The sequence below is a fragment of the Molossus molossus genome, unplaced genomic scaffold (genome assembly GCF_014108415.1).
Source record: "Molossus molossus isolate mMolMol1 unplaced genomic scaffold, mMolMol1.p scaffold_m16_p_12, whole genome shotgun sequence".
In the NCBI taxonomy this organism is placed as follows: Eukaryota; Metazoa; Chordata; class Mammalia; order Chiroptera; family Molossidae; genus Molossus; species Molossus molossus.
The window spans coordinates 88,049,343-88,067,219 of record NW_023425347.1 but is presented as its reverse complement, the minus strand read 5'-3'; the positions used below and the strand labels follow the sequence as shown (position 1 = coordinate 88,067,219).

General features: G+C 38.9%; 1 protein-coding gene across 14 annotated transcripts in view; it reads left to right on the top strand.

Annotated features, from left to right (window-relative positions):
- Positions 1-17,877, top strand: part of SRRM1 (serine and arginine repetitive matrix 1) — a 37,575-nt gene that overhangs the window by 7,608 nt on the left and 12,090 nt on the right. For 3 of the 14 annotated variants that reach the window (XM_036255702.1, XM_036255716.1, XM_036255715.1), the window contains 8 exons: positions 1,325-1,528; positions 2,379-2,573; positions 3,099-3,218; positions 5,901-6,175; positions 12,806-12,886; positions 13,601-13,687; positions 14,992-15,136; positions 15,508-15,549. In XM_036255702.1, coding sequence (XP_036111595.1) covers positions 1,325-1,528; positions 2,379-2,573; positions 3,099-3,218; positions 5,901-6,175; positions 12,806-12,886; positions 13,601-13,687; positions 14,992-15,136; positions 15,508-15,549 — 1,149 coding nt within the window. The remainder of the gene's footprint in view (positions 1-1,324; positions 1,529-2,378; positions 2,574-3,098; positions 3,219-5,900; positions 6,176-12,805; positions 12,887-13,600; positions 13,688-14,991; positions 15,137-15,507; positions 15,550-17,877) is intronic. The other 11 variants (XM_036255713.1, XM_036255712.1, XM_036255711.1 and 8 more) reach the window with 11 other exon arrangements.

Sequence of the window (17,877 nt, the reverse complement as noted above, 5' to 3'; positions counted from 1 at the left end):
CTTCTATGTTTGTGGTAAAAGGTGAGGATTCCATTAGGCTTTTCATTTTTAGGATTCTGCTAATTTCTTCAGCGATCTGCTGGAATTAGTAAAGGGAGGAGGTAATTTCTTTGTCCTTTTCATTTATATAATTGATATTAAAATATACTTATTAAGGAAGCCGTGCTATTTCTAGAGTTAAGCACAAATCATAGTGATAACTATTGTTGAACCAGGTCTCTTCTTCAAGTAAGGAAAAGTATTGAAAAGGAGAAGGAGTTTCTCTTCTTTCAATAAAGCTCTTTTATGCATGTTTGATATATTTCTCTTCTCTTCTGAAGAGCATATTGCTTTAATTTCTTTGGTCATTTTTCTGGAATACCTAGGTTCTTCCTGATGAACTCTAGAAGGATCTGTCTATATCTAAGCTTTGGATTTGATTTATTATTGGGAAATATCTCTTTACAGTTGACCCTTGAACAACATGGGTTTGAACTGCACAGGTCCATTTATGTGGATTTTTTTCAATAAATACTTTAAATATATTTCTCTCCCTTATAGTTTTTTTAATGTTCCCTTATGATTTTAATATTTTCCTTAGCTTTATGGTAAGAATACAGTATATAATTCATGTAATATACAAAATACATATTAATTGTGTAATTGGTAAGGCTCTGGTTGATAGTAGGCTGTTAGTTTTTAGGGAGTCAAAATGAGGATTTTCTTTTTTTCTTTTTTTTTTTATATTTTTTCTTTACTGATTTTAACAGGGAGAGGGAGAGAGAGAGAAACATCGATGAAAGAGAGCATCGATTGGCTGCCTCCTGCATGCCCCCCACTGGGAATTTGGCCCACAACCTGGGCATGTGCCCTGACTGGGAATCAGACCGGCAACTTCTTGGTGTATGGGTCAATGCTTAATCGCTGAGCCAGACCAGCCAAGCAGAAATGAGGATTTTCAACTGCATGGAGGGTTGGTACCTCTAACCCCCGCGTTGTTCCAAGAGTCAGCTATACTTTTAAGCATCACCTCCTTCTGAAAAATTGGTCTTTGGTCTCCTCATTCCTGGAACTGATTAAGAACCAAAATCTGGAGTCCCAGGTCAATGCTTTTATCTGTTATAACTGATATACCAGAGAATGTTGTCATTGGTTTGCTTGCCTTTCTGATTTTCTCTTGGCCTTTTTCCTGTTAAGTAAATGTGATAGGGTACCTTATTTCCATAGGGAATGTCTCAGATATAAACAATAATTGTGTAATTAAGATTAATCCTCACTTCTGCCTTTGACCCTCTGCTCCAATCCACATTATTCAAAAATCTGAAAAAAATTGCTTTCATCCTAGACGCAAATCCAGATCACCTTCCCCTAGAAGACGATCTTCCCCTGTCAGGAGAGAGAGAAAGCGCAGTCATTCTCGATCTCCCCGTCACAGAACCAAGAGCCGGAGTCCTTCCCCTGCTCCAGAAAAGAAGGAAAAGACTCCAGAGCTCCCAGAACCATCAGCGAAAGTAAAAGAACCTTCAGTACAGGAGGCCACTTCTACGAGGCAAGTACATAAAAATTTATTTATTACAAGTACCACAGTTTTAGGTTATCAAATGAATGCAAATGATCCGTAAATTTGAAATAAAACTACTTTATTTATAATTTTTAATATTTTTCCCTCACCCCACACCCCCTCCCCTTTCTTGCCTTGGAGCTCCAGCTACCCCAGAGTCTCCATTTATACACACATACCCCCCTCCCCCAGGAAAGGGGGGCGGGGTCTGCCCAACACTCTTCCACTCTGGAAGGGGATCTGTTGCCTCCCTCAAGGGTCTCTGCGACTTGGGGTCCCCTCCCCCACAGTCACCCCTACTTGATTTTTTTAATTATAAAATCACCTTGTAGAAAAATTCAAATTGTAGGAAGAGTATAAGCAAAGTGCCCCAAAGGCGATTGCTACTTTCTGTTGCTTGTATTCTTTTCACATATTTTATATGCTATAACTTGCTTTTTTTCTCAATACTGTGGACAACTCTGCACTTTAAGAAAATGTATGCAATTAGAATTGTTAGTTGCTCTCACTGGATTCCACCTTTCTTTTGGAGCTCAGGAGAAGTCTTCACAGATTTTGAAAACTTTTTAAAGATTTTTTTATTGGTTTTTGGAGAGAGAGAGGAAGGGGGAAGCGAGCGCGACAGAGAGACAGAGAGATTGATTGGCTGCTTCTTGCATATCCCCTACCAGTGATCGAGCCCAGAACCTGGGCATGTGCCCTGACTGGGAATCTAACCAGCAACCTTTTCATGCATGGGACGATGCCCAACCACCCTAGCCACACCAGCCAGGGCTGAAAGTTTTATAACAAGAGTAATAATTTTATTCATTGAATTACGGCTTTATTTTTTCCATAGTGATATCCTAAAAGTTCCCAAGCCTGAACCTATACCAGAGCCAAAAGAACCTTCTCCGGAGAAAAATTCCAAAAAAGAAAAGGAAAAGGACAAGACCCGACCGAGATCTCGGTCACGTTCCAAATCAAGGTCCCGGACACGTTCTCGCTCTCCTTCCCATACTCGACCTAGACGGCGCCATAGATCCAGATCAAGGTGAATTGTGGCTTTAAGATCTGCATAGAGCTTAGGTTTTGTATGCTACAGTTGGCCCTCGTTTATCGCGGTTAATCAGTCCCAGACTACCATGATGAATGAATTTCCGTGAAGTAGGATTCTTTATTTTTATAAGTCGTCCCTTGCCACTTTGCACTTCGACCTTCTCGGCTTCACTCTGTCGCGGTTTTTTCAAATACTATACTATAGTATACTTTATTTGAAAAAAACGCGATAGAATGAAGCTGTGAAAGTTGAAGCACGAAGTGGTGAGGGACGACTGTACTCTCTTAGATAGACTTTGGTAACTAGTTTCAAAGCCATAGACAATATTTAGTAAAATGTTACTCTTTGGGTTGACAGAATTTGAGGACACATTCTGTACACTATTAAAAAATCATCACATAAATGGAATTGTATGCCTTGAAATCCATTTTTTAAAATGTAGCTGTTGAGAAAACTATGTCAAACAATGCATTCTATGTTCCTGATTTATTCAGGTCCTAATTTTGTTTGTTATGGCAGATCATACTCGCCTCGAAGGCGACCAAGCCCAAGAAGGCGTCCATCTCCTCGACGAAGAACTCCACCAAGGCGAATGCCTCCCCCACCAAGGCACAGAAGGAGTAGATCTCCAGTGAGACGGTGAGTTTTTTTTTTTAATGTGTAAGTGTTGGTGTATGAAAGTGCACTGTATGTTTGTTTTAGGCTAATCTTTATATTAGTGTCCCCCTGGAAGAAAGAACTCATGAATAGTAGATAATGTCTTCCAAAGAGCCTATCTCATTTGGGCATAGTGCTGTTACTTGCAATGAAAAATAATGCTTAACCTTGTGTTGGAAAACATAAAAGAAGAAATTCACCATCTTATTGGTAAATTTTATTCTCTCAGACCCCACCAAGAAATTCTATTAAGTAAGGGAATTAGTCACCTTCCCCTTTTTTTGGCTTTTAGTTTCCATTGGTTTCTGAAAAGCAGGTGCCAACAGAGCCAGTAAGCTGCTTTTACCGGTATGAAGACAATCTATTTGCATTAATCATACTTTTTTTTTTAATCCTCATCTGAGGACATGCTTATAGAGAGTAAGGGAGAGCAAGAGAAACTTTGATCACTTGCCTTTTTGCATATGTCCTAACTGGGAATTGAACCAGCAACCCTTCAGTGTATAGGAGGATGCTCAACCAACTGAGCCACACTGGTTGGGCATATCCTTTTATATATTAAAATTTTTTTTTGTCATTGTAGAAATGAGTGCTTACTATGAATAACTCCAATGGAAATAACAAAAATAAAAAGTACCCAGCCCTAGCCAGGTGGCTTAGTTGATTAGAGCCTAGTCCTGATGCACCAGGGTTGTGGGTTCGATCTCCAGTCAAGGCACATACACTAATCAAACAGAATGCATAAATAAGTAAAACAACAAATTTGTTTCTCCCTCTCAAAAAAATTTTTTTTACCCATAATGCCATTTTATAGATATAACCATTATTAGAAGTTTGGTGTCTGGTTATGTTTTGATAGACTAGGCATTAAAGAAACCCTGTTAATACCAAAGTTCTTTTTAAAAATCATCTTAAAATTAGCATAAAGTAAAAATGTGTGTGTTTTTTTAATCGTCACCTGAGGACATTTTTCCATTTTTTGTTCAGACAGAGTGGGAGGGAGAGAGGAAGAGAGAGAGAGAAACATCGACGTGAAAGGGACACATCGAGTTGCTGCCACCTGCACGACCAACCAGGGCTGGGGACAAACCGCAACTGAGGCACACGCCCTTAGCGGGAACCGAACCTGGGTCTCTCTAGACCACAGGCCGATGCTCTAACCGCTGAGCAACTGGCCAGGGCGCATTAAAGTAAAATTTTTGCTCTATCACTGTTAACAAAAAGATTATTGCTGTATGTATGCAAAATAGAGGCCTAGTGCACTGATAGCAAAGTTCTCTGCTTTTGTTGCAATGCATTTTACCTGTTTTTAGAAGGAACTCATGGTTATGCTTCAGATTATACTTGGGACAGGATTTTTTGTGTTTGTGTCTTTTAAGGTTGTTTTTCAGGAAACCAAATCAGCTTGGAAATAAAGAGTGAGAGCAAGAAGCTCTATAATTTTTGTTTGTTTCTGTAGTCTGAGGTTTTTCAGAATCCTATAGTTTTTAAAACAAGATTTTTCTGTGGGAAGGATTTGTCAAGGTATATTGAACCATTTTTATAACTTAAAAATTAGAGAATTGATATTACTACTGGGGACTAATAAATAAATGATCGGTCAGTTTAGGTATCACACTTTTAAAATTGATTTTTCCTCCTTAGGATAAAAGTAATACTGATGCTTTCTAGTACAAGATTAGTGGAAACAGCTATTTCTTATATTGGAGTTTTGCAAACAGCATGTTTTAATTGTGCTTACTGAGCCGTTTAGCCATCAAAATATTTTGCAGATTGTGTAAGATTCCCTTTCAGGCAGTTTTTATCTCACACTTAAGGTAGGGTTTCTTTTTTTCAGGTTCTCAGGAATTCTTCTGCCAAAGGTGAATTCTGCAGGTACACATAATTGCAACAGAACTTAACACAAATTTTGCCGCAGAATTCGAGAGGCCCCTGCTTCTAAGTTTATGTAGCTAAATGAATTCCTATTCTTGCACATCTCTTTAAAAATGCAACCTAAAGGTTGCTTGACATTGTATTATTAAATGGAAAATACTTTGCCATCTAAATACTGTACGCAAACTCCAAAACACTGATACCATTCCTAAGGAAGAAAGAGAATGGTTATTGTATTAGCACTTGACATATTTTATAACTGGAAAGACAACTCAAACATACATTTATCAGAATAATTTCTTTCTTTTTTTTCTTAATTCTCAGCTGAGGATATTTTTTCATTGATTTTTACATAGAGTGGAAGGGAGGGAGTGGGAGAGAGAAAGAGAAGAAACATCGATGTGGGAGAGACATAGCTATTGGTTGCCTCCCTCACAACCCCGACCAGGGCCAGGGATTGAACCTACAACCCAGGTATGTGCCCTTAACTGGGAATTGAACCTAGGAACCTTCAGTCCGAGGGCCGATGCTCTAACCGCTGAGCCAAACCGGTCAGGGCTAATTTATTTCTTCATAGTTAGTCTCAAACTAGCTGTTTCCTGTATTAGGTTATGGTTTTGTTTTCTATTTTTAAAAAACCTATGATCTGCTTAGCTACATAAACTCAAAAGTTGGATAAAAATAGCTGGGTTTTTTTTGTTTGTTTTGTTTTTTGCATAAACTATATATACCTATATGGTCATTTTTTGTAAGTATGCAGTTACTGAGTATGAATACTTTATTCCACAGAAGAAGGCGTTCATCAGCGTCCTTATCTGGGAGTAGTTCATCCTCCTCTTCATCTCATTCCCGGTCACCGCCAAAGAAGCCTCCTAAGAGGACATCCAGCCCCCCTCGAAAAACTCGTAGGTTGTCTCCTTCAGCAAGTCCTCCAAGGCGAAGGCATAGGCCATCACCTCCAGCAACTCCTCCACCAAAAACTCGTCATTCCCCAACACCCCAGCAGTCAAACCGGACAAGAAAAAGTCGTGTTTCTGTCTCTCCAGGGAGAACTTCAGGTAAAGGTAAAAATCAAAAAATAAAAACAGTATGTTCTTTCTTCATTACTTATAAAGTGCTTAGTCGTTGGCCGCCTCCTCCCCTCTTCAAAGTATGAAGTAGCTGGGTAATATTTGTATGTGATCTTTGTAAACTGCTTAGAGTTTCACCTTTTCTTTCCTGCTTTTAAGCTTTTGAGATTTGTTGAAATAGACTTTACATGTGTTTTGTTTTTAGCAATGCCCTCTGGCATTGAGTAAATAGAGAAATATCAGTTGGGGCAGTTTGATTTTGGGTAACTTATCAAAGTTGTATGTATCATCATGGTAAGGGATCATTGTATTTCTATGAGAACAGTAAACTTCCCATCCCCCAACCCCCGAAGACTTTTGTTTGATATCTTGTTTGAGGACTTCATATTCTTTTTAATGCCTTTCTTGGCCACATTGTGCTCTCTAAGGAAGGACATGGTGTTCTCTTAAAAGCTGATTTGTTTTTAAATTTTAGGCTGTAGGCAGGGTTATTGAGTGTTGTCCTTGCTTTATTCTGTATATTTCTGAGGACTTTATGATCTGTGATCTTTCCAGGCAAGTAGAATGCTAACTTTTAGTCTGAGTGAAGGCTATGGTCTATTGGAATTAGTTATTTTAGTATTAAATACACACTATAGGATCTGTTTGAATGAAATCAGCTCTTGATACTTAGAGCCGGAATGAGAAAGCCTGAAAAGTGAGTAGTGGTGCGGGGTAGAGGGGAACTGAAAAGGCTGCTATAGTAATTTGAACTTTTAAGGAGCACTACGTGGTTAGTCTAATCATATTTAAATTTTCAGGTTAAAAACTAAACAAAATGGAGGTGGGCAAAATTTTTACTATATTTTAGTGAATTTAACAAGGTCGAGATTTCTAACCTTTCTGCTGCTTCATCTCCACTTTTCCCCCAACCCTGCAATGTGTTGATACCTAGAAAGGCAAATTTTACTTTACCTCTTTTAAACTCTTATGGTGAGGTACAGATAAGCTGTCAGAGTAAAAGGGGGATAACGGTAATTTGTAAAGAGTAATGTATAGGTTATTTTATGAATTTTAACAGGTTAATTGGGTGATAGATAATTAAATATGTGGTCATTTTTCTTGCATTGGCTCTTTAGACCTAAACAGGCAGCTGGATAAGAATAGAGAAATGTTTAGGTCTTCCAGATTCAGACTTAGTTTAAGTATGGGAAGGGAATCTTGGGATTATTTATTTATTTATTTTTAATATATTTTTATTGATTCAGAGAGAGGAAGGGATCGGCTGCCTCTTGCACAACCCCTACTGGGAATCGAGCTCTCAACCCAGGCATGTGCTCTGACTGGGAATCAAACTGGGGACCTCCTGGTGCATGGGATGACGCTCAACCAACTGAGCCACACTAACTGGGCTCACTTTTTTTAATATATAATCTCATATCCCATGTTACTTTTTGTTCAAAATTGGGAAAATTTTAGTCCATAGTTTCCAGTCACCATGTCCAAATCTGATACCGTTGTCCTGACCTATTTCTTTTCCTATTAAGTGTTGTGACTTGTGAATATTTCTTTCCTTTATTTGCAGCCATAAAGCTCTCTGGTGAGAAAATATTGTAAATGTTGTCACTTGTCACTTTGCAAAAACACATCAAGTTACAGTTTTCCTGTTTATATCATAGAGTCAAAGGGTAATAAGTGTACCTGAATAAAAGGACTGAACCCCTGTTAAAATAGGTTAATATTAAGACATAGTAGTTACCTTTTAAAGAGTCTTCATAGGTGCCAACTGCTTGTGTTTTGATATATTATAGGGGGGAGCGGGCTGTGCTTTTCAGAAACAAGTCACAGTGGATATGTACATAAGCAAGAAATAAGTCATGGTGGGAGACATAGGATTAGTTCTGTTCCTGTGGATTCTGGGACAGATCTTTTCCATATTTAAACAAACCTAGCCAAAGAGATTTACTGTGATCAATGTAGTCAGAAGCTGCCTTTTGACCACTGAAGCTGAATATTGGTTCTAACTACTTGGATGTAACTTTTCATAGTAAAATGATCCAGTCATCTGTGATGAAATTTCAGAGCTAGAAACTACTTGATTGTCATCAAGAAACAGGTTCTCAAGTTAGGTGATTTGGTGAAGGTCAGCCAGCCAGGATTAGAATTTGGGTTCTTGTTACCATTTGAAAAATGTATAGTTGGTCCAACTCTCCTACTCCAAAATGCCTTTTTTGATTTCTGGAGGAGAGAAATGGAGGGCAGGGTGAAATTCTGTAGCTTCTGTACCTGATAGTATGATTTGCTTTTTTGGTATTCATGGCTAATAAGAGCAGTGACATTGAAATGTAATAGATTTTACTTTTGAAATTCATATAGTAGTCACCAACCAGGGCTTTAAATAAAGGTTGTACTGTTGGTAATGGCAAATGGAGTGGGAAAGAGGCAGAAAAAGTATTTTGGGGTAAATTATTTGGAGTATAATGTAATCAGCAGCATGCAGTATTTAAATTGGTATTATCTTGGTACATAAAGTAGTGCTTTGAAATCAGTAGGATATTTAATGAAATATGTTTACCAGATGATCTACACCTGTGGTGATGGTGGGGTTTTTTTAATTGAATTTATTGGGGTTACATTGGCTAATAAAATTATAGGTTGAAGGTGTACAGTTTATAACACATCATCGGTGTATTGTTTTATGTTCACCTCCCCAAGAATTGTCTCTTTCCATCACCAATTATTCCCCCATTCTCCTGCTCCCCCACTCCCATTTAGTAGTTGCTAGTTAGGCACGTAGCCATGTATATTGTACTTGTAGATACTCAGTGATTATTTTACTAATTCTGGCCACAATGACTTATAGGTGATCTTTTGGGCAAGTCTGGGAGATTAATAGGACGGCTGAAGTAAATTTAAAATACTGGTTTTCACCCTGGCCATTATGGCTCAGTTGGTTGGAGCATCATCCCACGCACCGAAAGGTTGGTGCAAGTTTGATTCCCAGTCAGGGCACATACCCAGGTTTTGAGTTCCATTCCTGGTTGGGGTGTGTATAGGAGGCAACCAACTAATCAATAATTCTCTCTTGAATTGATGTTTCTTTCCCTCCCCCCTCCTCCCTCCCTCCTTTTCCCTTTCCCTCTCTCCCTATCTAAAATCAATAAAAAGCATATCCTTGGGTAAGGATTAAAAAATTTTTTTTGAAGTAAAACAATACTGGTTTTTCAGTTGACTTAGAAGATTTCTGACTTCATACTAGAATGATTTTACCCCTTGAATACAAAAAAAAAAAAATACAAAAACATTTGGATGGATAAAGTCTCATCTCGACAAACAAACATCCATGAAACATTAACATTATAATGTTAAAATGCTATGATTCGGTCAGTCATTGAACCAGAATAGGGGTATATAATGGGTACTTGTCTAATGGTGACCATACTAACAATAATTAAGGACCACTTTAGGCCATCAATGTGATTGGATTAGGGAAAATCACCAAATGCATATATATATATATTTTTAATCCTCACCTGAGGACATTTTTCCATTTTTTGTTCAGATAGAGCGGGAGGGAGAGAGAGAGAGAGAGAGAGAGAAACATCGATGCGAAGGGACACATCGAGTGGCTGCCACCGCACGACCAACCAGGGCCGGGAACAAACTGCAACCGAAGTACGTGCCCTTAGCGGGAACCGAACCCGGGTCTCTCCTGACCGCAGGCCGATGCTCTAACCGCTGAGCCAAACCAGCCAGGGCTGTAAAATCTTTTTTAAGCACTGAAGATTAACTGACACTTGAAAATGGGGAAGCCCTGGCCAGTTGGTAGACCGTTGTCCCATGTACCAAAAGGTTGCGGGTTTGATACCCAGTCAGTGCACATACTCAGGTTGCAGGTTTGATCTTGGTCAGGGTGTGTATGAGAGGCAACTGATTAATGTTTCTCTCTCTCTCCCCCTCTCCCTCCGTCCCTCCCTCTCCCACTCTCTCTAAAAGTAAATAAATAAGGGGGAAAAATGGGAAATATTGACCAGAAAAAAAAAATAACTTCGAATCCTTAAAAAATTTAAAACTTTCTATTTTATTTCTTTGAAATTTATTAAAATACAGGTTTTTTATTGATTTTTAGAGAGAGATAGGAAGAGAGGAGAGAAACATTGATTTGTTGGTCCACTTATTTATGCATTCATTGGTTGATTCTTGTATGTGCCCTGACGGATTGAACCCATAACCTTGGCGTATTGGGATGACACTCAAGTCAACTGAGCTACTTGGCCAGGGGTAAAATGCTGGTGGTTTTAAGAGCATAGTGGTGAATTTCTCTAGTTTGACTACTTTATCAAAGATGAGATTGCCGCCCTGGCCGGTTTGGCTCAGCGGTTAGAGCATCGGCCTGCGGTCTGGAGAGACCCGGGTTCAGTTCCCGCTAAGGGCATGTACCTCGGTTGCAGTTTGTCCCCGGCCCTGGTTGGTCATGCGGGTGGCAGCCACTCGATGTGTCCCTTTCACGTCGATGTTTCTCTCTCTCTCTTCCTCTCTCTCCCTCCCACTCTATCTGTACAAAAAATGGAAAAATGTCCTCGGGTGAGGATTTAAAAAAAAAAAAAAAAAAAAAAAAAAAGATGAGATTGCCGTTTTAGATCACTAGTTCCCTTAAGTTACTGCCCCTTGAATAAGCCTTGATAGAATTCTGAATATAAGTGTTTATTAAATGAAATGTATCTACATTGTAGGTCAAACATCCGATGCTAATTGCTTTAAATCAGACAAAACAGTTGTAAAGATTCTGAGGGGTATCATATTGTCTTCAAGTTTAGTTAGAGTAATTCTGTCAAATGATGTTCAAGGTAATTTATGGTAAAATTGATTGTATCTCTATATACTTTTATTTTTGTTTTTCTTTGTTTCCTTTTGTTAATCCTCACCTGAGGATATTTTCTTACTGATTTTTTTAGATAGAGTAGAAGAGAGAGAGAGAGAAACATTAATGTGAGAGAGACACATTGATTGGTTGTCTCCTGCACAACCCCAACTGGGATCAGGGATCGAACCTGTGACCCTTTGGTCCAAGGGCCTTTGATCTAACCACTGAGCAAAACCAATCAGGGCTCTCTGTGTACTTTTGATTGTAGTTGAAGCAATGAGTGGCTATTATATACAGAGAGAGCTAGTAATTGTTGGAAATTAAAGCCTATACCCAGAAAAAGAGCATTGAGTTCAGATCCTAGTTCATTTAAATGATCTGTGTGACTTCGAAGTTACTTGTATTTAAACATCAGGTCTCTTCTCTTGTACAATTGAGGGGGTCAGTGATATTAGTAACAGTTCTTAACATAGCAAGCATACAAAAGGTAGTTGCCATAAAAATTTTCCATGCAATTGGGGAGAGATAAGGTGGATAATTCATAAGGTATCCTCAGTTCTCCTACTACCTTGGGTATATTTCAGAGCTGCTGCTGCTTCTATTTTCTCTTCTCTTCTCTTTGCTTCTCTTCGCTTCGCTTCGCTTTGAAAAGAATCTTCCAGCCTTAGTATTTAATTACTTTTACCATTGTGGAGTTTTGTGTTTTTTTTTAATTCTCACCCAAGGACATTTTTGCATTTTTATTTTCAGATTGAGCAGGAGGGAGAGAGGGAGGATAAGAGAGAGAGAGAGAGAGAGAGACATTGATGTGAGAGAGACACATTGACTGGTTGCCACCCACACGACCCCAGCCGGGGCCGGGGCCAAACCGCAACCGAGGTACGTGCCCTTAGTGGGAACCAAACCCGGGACTCTCTGGTCCGTGGGCCAATTCTCTAACCACTGAGCAAAACTGGCCGGGGCAGGGTCTATTTTTTTAATAGGTAGTTTAAATCATTCATGCTGCCCTGGCCAGTTTGGCTCAGCGGTTAAAGCGTCGGCCTGTGGTCCGGAGAGACCCGGGTTCGGTTCCCGCTAAGGGCACGTACTTCGGTTGCAGTTTGTCCCCGGCCCTGGTTGGTCGTGCGGGTGGCAGCCGCTCGATGTGTCCCTTCACGTCGATGTTTCTCTCCCTCCCACTCTATCTGTACAAAAAATGGAAAAATATCCTCAGGTGAGGATAAGAAAAATAAATAAATCATTCATGCTATTTTAAAGGTTATGCTCTACATAAAGAGGCCACAGTCTCTTGGGTGGCTTATTTATTTTTCCTCTTCAGACCAAATATCTTTCTCTGAAAATTTCAGCAACTCTTAATTTATTAAGTTGTCATCTATTTTCTGAACATACCCATAGTGGAGGTTTTTGAAAGCTTTTGTGCTTATGAGGTCTCCGTAGACTGTTAAGTTATGGGGTAGCACACAGAGGTTTACTGAGGTGAACGTTACACATTGCATAAAGCTTGTTCTACTCAGAAACAGCTCCCAGTTTCTCTTAACTGTTGGTTCTTGTGGGTGAATCTCAAGGTTCTAAATCATTATAGAACTTTTCATCCAACATTTTAAAATTCTTGCTTCTACTTTAGGTACTATTCAAATGATGACCAAAAGGTCTTACAGAATTTCATAATTCTCTGTAAATTCTTTATGAGAATAGTCACACCTATTTTTGTATTGTAAATGTCTTGTGAAGCTTTGTTTTGTTTTCTTCATGCAAGTTTTTTTCCCTTGTACTCTTTTTAGTGACAAAACATAAAGGTACTGAGAAAAGAGAGTCCCCTTCACCAGCACCCAAGCCTAGAAAAGTAGAGTTATCTGAATCAGGTAGGTTTTGTGTGTATGTTTGTTTTAAGCTGAGTTAGATTTCTTGCACATTTGATTAAACCCTTCTGGTTAAAGATTAATTACAGGATATTAGTGGTTAAGAGCTAGGATTCTGAAGTCAGACCAGCCTGGTTTGAATCCCAGCCTCCACTACTTACCTGCTTTATTTTGTTTGTTTAATTATTTAATTATCCTAGCCTCATTTCTTTCACGTCTGAAATGTGGATAACAGTATCATTCTCTAGGTTTTTGTCGATTGGCTGAGATAATATTTATATGGTGCTTGGCACCACCCTGACCTGTAGTAAATGCCTGAAGAAGTTTGTTGTTTTAAGGTTTTTTTGTTTTGTTGTTTTTTTTATTGAATTTTAGAGAGGGAGAGAGAGAGAGAGAGAGAGAGAGAGAGAGATCTGTATGAGAGCCTAACATCAATCGGCTGCTTCCTGCATGCCCCCTACCAGGGATTGAACAGGCAGGATGACACTCAACCAAGTGAGGGCTAAAGAAGTTTACTTTATTATATTTGGTGGTAATGATCCAAATTGGCATTTTAAGCTTTTCCTTCTTTGTGAAAAAATATATATATATATGTGCCAGTTGTATTGTTTGACCCAACCAGATAAAGGTTGAAGAGACCATTTTCCTATTCAAAACTGTTACATATTTTTGTATGCATCACTAAAGAAACACTTTCTAAATGCATCCATCTTTCAGAAGAAGATAAAGGTGGCAAAATGGCTGCAGCAGATTCTGTGCAGCAGAGACGCCAGTACAGACGACAGAACCAGCAGTCATCATCTGGTATGGGCACTGATAAATTTTTTCTGCCTGCATTTTCTAATTAAAAAATACTTAAGATATACATGTCCATTAGTATACTGCGTATATTTAGGAGAAATATGTTTGGGCCTACATAGAAATAAAGTAATTGATCTTTAGAGTACAACAATAAAATAAATCAGGTATAAAAATAGAAAAATAGCATTCCTTTCTCAACTCCGAGTCTTATTTTCCAAAGCTTTTATTCAGAAATTGTCTGTGCACATAAAAGCATCTGGTTTAAAAAGGGAAAACAAGTTCAAATTGTAAGTTATATTGCCTGCCTTTTTAATGTAATATATCTAAACATCATTCCCTGTTATTATGGATCTACCATACTTTCAAGTTGTTGTTTCCTTTACTACCATACCTCTTTATTGTAATATTCTATAATTTAGTGAGCCATTGCCTATTTGTGCATTTAGGTTGTTTCTCGTTCTTTTTGTGTACTGTGTAAATATATCTGTGCAATGATAATTAAAAGTGAAAATTTTGAATTAGAATATGTGCACAGAAACCTGATTTTAAAACCAGATGTTCTAACTTCATTAGCTCCGTTGGTATTTGTGGCTGAGTCTAGGCACTACCTTTGTTTTTCATTTATAAAATGGAAAACAAAGCATCCCACAGTGGCGTTAAAAGTTATACAGCTTTTGCAACTCTTTTAAGGTGAGGTTCATCATGGAATGGTTGGAAGTGCTCATAGGTCTTGGGTGGTTTTTGGTACATTTGAGTTTTAATATTTGGGGAACAGTTATTAGTCGTGTTAAGATAGGGAAACTGAGCAAACAATTGAAGTTTTTCTCTTCGTAGTCTTAGACATTTGCTACCAGGCCTGTAGGAAACATCACATACATATTTGTTTGCTTGATAAATACTAGGGACATGGAAATAAGTTATTCAAACTCTATTAAGGCTTTTCCATACCCTTTAAAGTGCATAGAACAGTAAGAATCAAGTAATTGAGATTATATTTAAGCTTTACTTAGTTTTTAGGAAAATCATTATATTCTTAAAAGTCTTTTGATCTTCATGGATTATGCTGTGGAAATTATTTATATAACATGTATGTGATAAGGATTATGTATATTTACTTATGCTTGGCTTTCAAGTCATTGAGCAGATATTGGTATTGCCTTTGTTCAGAGGTGGTGGTTTGTATACATGCCTGCTTACATTCGTGGCCTTGCTAATTTATACACTCCATCTACTTAGATTCAGAAAATATGGACAGGTTCTTTTAAGTACAGACTTATTGTAATGTTTTGTTTATTGTATAATTATAGATTCTGGCTCCTCCTCTTCCTCAGAAGATGAGCGTCCCAAGAGGTCCCATGTGAAGAATGGTGAGGTAGGCAGGCGGCGGAGACATTCCCCTTCCCGGAGTGCCTCTCCATCACCTCGAAAGCGCCAGAAAGAGACTTCCCCTCGGTAATGTCTTTTCTTTAGTAGTCTTCATTGCTGTTCTGTAGTGATGAAATTTCATAACTTAAAGGATGGGCTACGGGCTTATTTTAGAATTTGGCTAATTTCTTCATTTCAAGCACAGAAGGACATGGTTATCTTTTGCTTGGGAGGGGGTGTTGCTTTGTTTGGTTAGCTAATTAATTAGAACGTCTTGAGGTTTTTACCACCATGTCATGTGTGCGTAATTAAAAGAATACCAGTTAAATCATAGCATTAACTCCTGAACACCTTTGAATGTTTAAAAATTATCTCTCCATTAGTAATACTTAATGCCATTTAAGTAAATAATTTGGTGAATGGAATTCTTGACATTTGTTTTTCTCCACTGCTCTCAGGATGCAGATGGGAAAGCGATGGCAATCGCCAATGACTAAAAGGTTGGTTAGACACTACTTTGTAATTTAGGATTACATGTAAGAGTTTTAGTGGCATAATTTACTGTTTAGGTAACCTTATTCTAGTCCTAAGTATACAGTGGGTATGGCTATGGGAAAAGTCCTCAGTTGTTTAGTTCAATTATATTTCTTTACACACCAAGTTAATGATAGAATTGTACACAATGTTTATTTTAAAGTGTTATTTTTGTGCAGTTACCATGTCTGTAGTAATAGCACCTCAGATTTAGTGGGGAAGGACTTTGGTAACATTAGGGAAGGCAAGAAAAACTATGGAGAGTCTTCGAAAACTAAAAAAGGAGTGTGAGGCTTTGGCTCTTGTTCAGTATCTCCTATGGTAGGAAGGTAGGTTTGCATATTTTCATTGAACCTTTTTGATTTCCTGTGTCTATGTGACCACAAAACCATAACATTTTAGAGACAAGTCATACCTAGAAATCTCTCATTTATCTCATGAGTGAAAACAACAGGCAAGAGTCAAGTGAGCTTTTTAGGGTTACAAAGTAACACATCCAGATCTTAGGCCTTGTACTATTGACATACCATTATACTATTTTCAGTGGCCTTCTGTTTTTGGGGGGATTTAGCTGCCACTAAATTTCTAAGTATTTGTTCTTCCTGAAACGGTCCCATTTTCTTATTTTTGGCTCAGTTTTTGAAACTGTGTTATTTTAGGGCATCTCATTAATAAAAGTGTTTTCTTGGAAAGGTTCTTTGGAACCAATCTGCAATGTTTATGGCGGAGCTAAGCAGTGTATTTGTGCTGTGGAAGTAACTATTACTTTTCAGTAAAGAATGAAATCCTGCCCTGGCCAGTTTGGCTCAGCTGTTAGAGCGTCGGCCTGCAGATCAGAGAGTCCTGGGTTTGGTTCCTGCTGGGGGCACGTACCTTGGTTGCAATTTGTCCCGGCCCCGGTTGGGGTGATGTGGGTGGCAACCACTCGATGTGTCTCTCTCATATCGATGTTCCTCTCTCTCTCTTCCCCCGACTCTATCTGAAGATAAATGCAAAAATATCCTTGGGTGAGAATGGGGGGTAGGGGGGGAGTCCTGTGTGGCTCAGTGGTTAAACAGTGACCCATGCACCAAGAGGTCGCCAGTTAGATTCCTGGTCAGGGCACATGCCCAAATTGTGGGCCTGATCCCCAGTGGGGGCCATGCAGGAGGCGGCCAGACGTTCTTTCTCATTGGTGTTTCTGTCTCTTCCTTTCCCTTCCATTCTCTCTCTCTCTAATACCAATAAAGGAAAAGTTGAAAAGAAATGAAATCCTAAAAAAGATAAATTTAGATGCTGTTCTTAGCTGTAATTACCCCTGGCTTCTGTAAAATTGCTAGTATAGCAGCTAAAAATTTTGTACAATCAGTTCAGTGGTAATATTTTTTTCCTTTCTCCAACTCCAGAAATTATGGAACTGTTTTCTTTACTGGAAAAGATTTCTCACTACAGTGAAATGAATACTGTTTATTACCGTCCCCCAGGATGTATATTTTTGTTAATCCTCATCTGAAGATAATTTTTCTGGTTTTTTTTTTTTTTTCTCTTTGTGGAGAGAGTGAAGGGGGTAAGGGAGAAACATCAATGTGAGATACACACATTGATTGGCTGCCTCCCATGAGCCACGACCAGGGCCAGGAATCAAATCTGCAACCCTTTGGTGTTTGACAACACTCCAACACCTGAGCCACACTGGCCAGGGTGGCTTTTTTTTTTTCTTTTAATCCCTGAATGTGCTTTATCAGATCAGCCAAAAGAAACTATAGCTTTCAGTCCAGCCGGTGTGGCTCAGAGGTTGAGCGTCAACCCATGCACCTAGAGGTTGCCGCCGGTTCCACTCCTGATCAGGGAACATGCCCAGGTTGTGGGCCAAATCACCAGTGGGGGGCATGCAGGAGGTGGCCAGTTGATGTTCTCTCTCATCAATGTTTCTATTTCTCTCTCCCTCTCCCTTCCTCTCTCTAAAATCAATAAAGAAAGGGAAAAAAAACTATAGCTTTCAAGTCATACATTTGGTATCAAGACTGGTTACAAGTGATTGTCAGATTTTCCTGGTAGTTCCTTAAGTTATGCTACTTTGATTGTGGTTTTATTTATTCTTAACACACTGAAGGTCATTACTGAAAGGGCCTTTTAGTTATTTCATTTTATAAATGAAACAGCTCTGGATGGTTTGGGTCAGCAGTTAGAGCATCAGCCCGCTGACCAGAGTGTCACAAGTTTGATTCTGGTCAAGGGCACGGACCTCGGTTGCTGTTCGGTCCCTGGTCCTGGTCAGGGTCATGCAGGAGGCAACCAGTCGATATGTCCCTCTC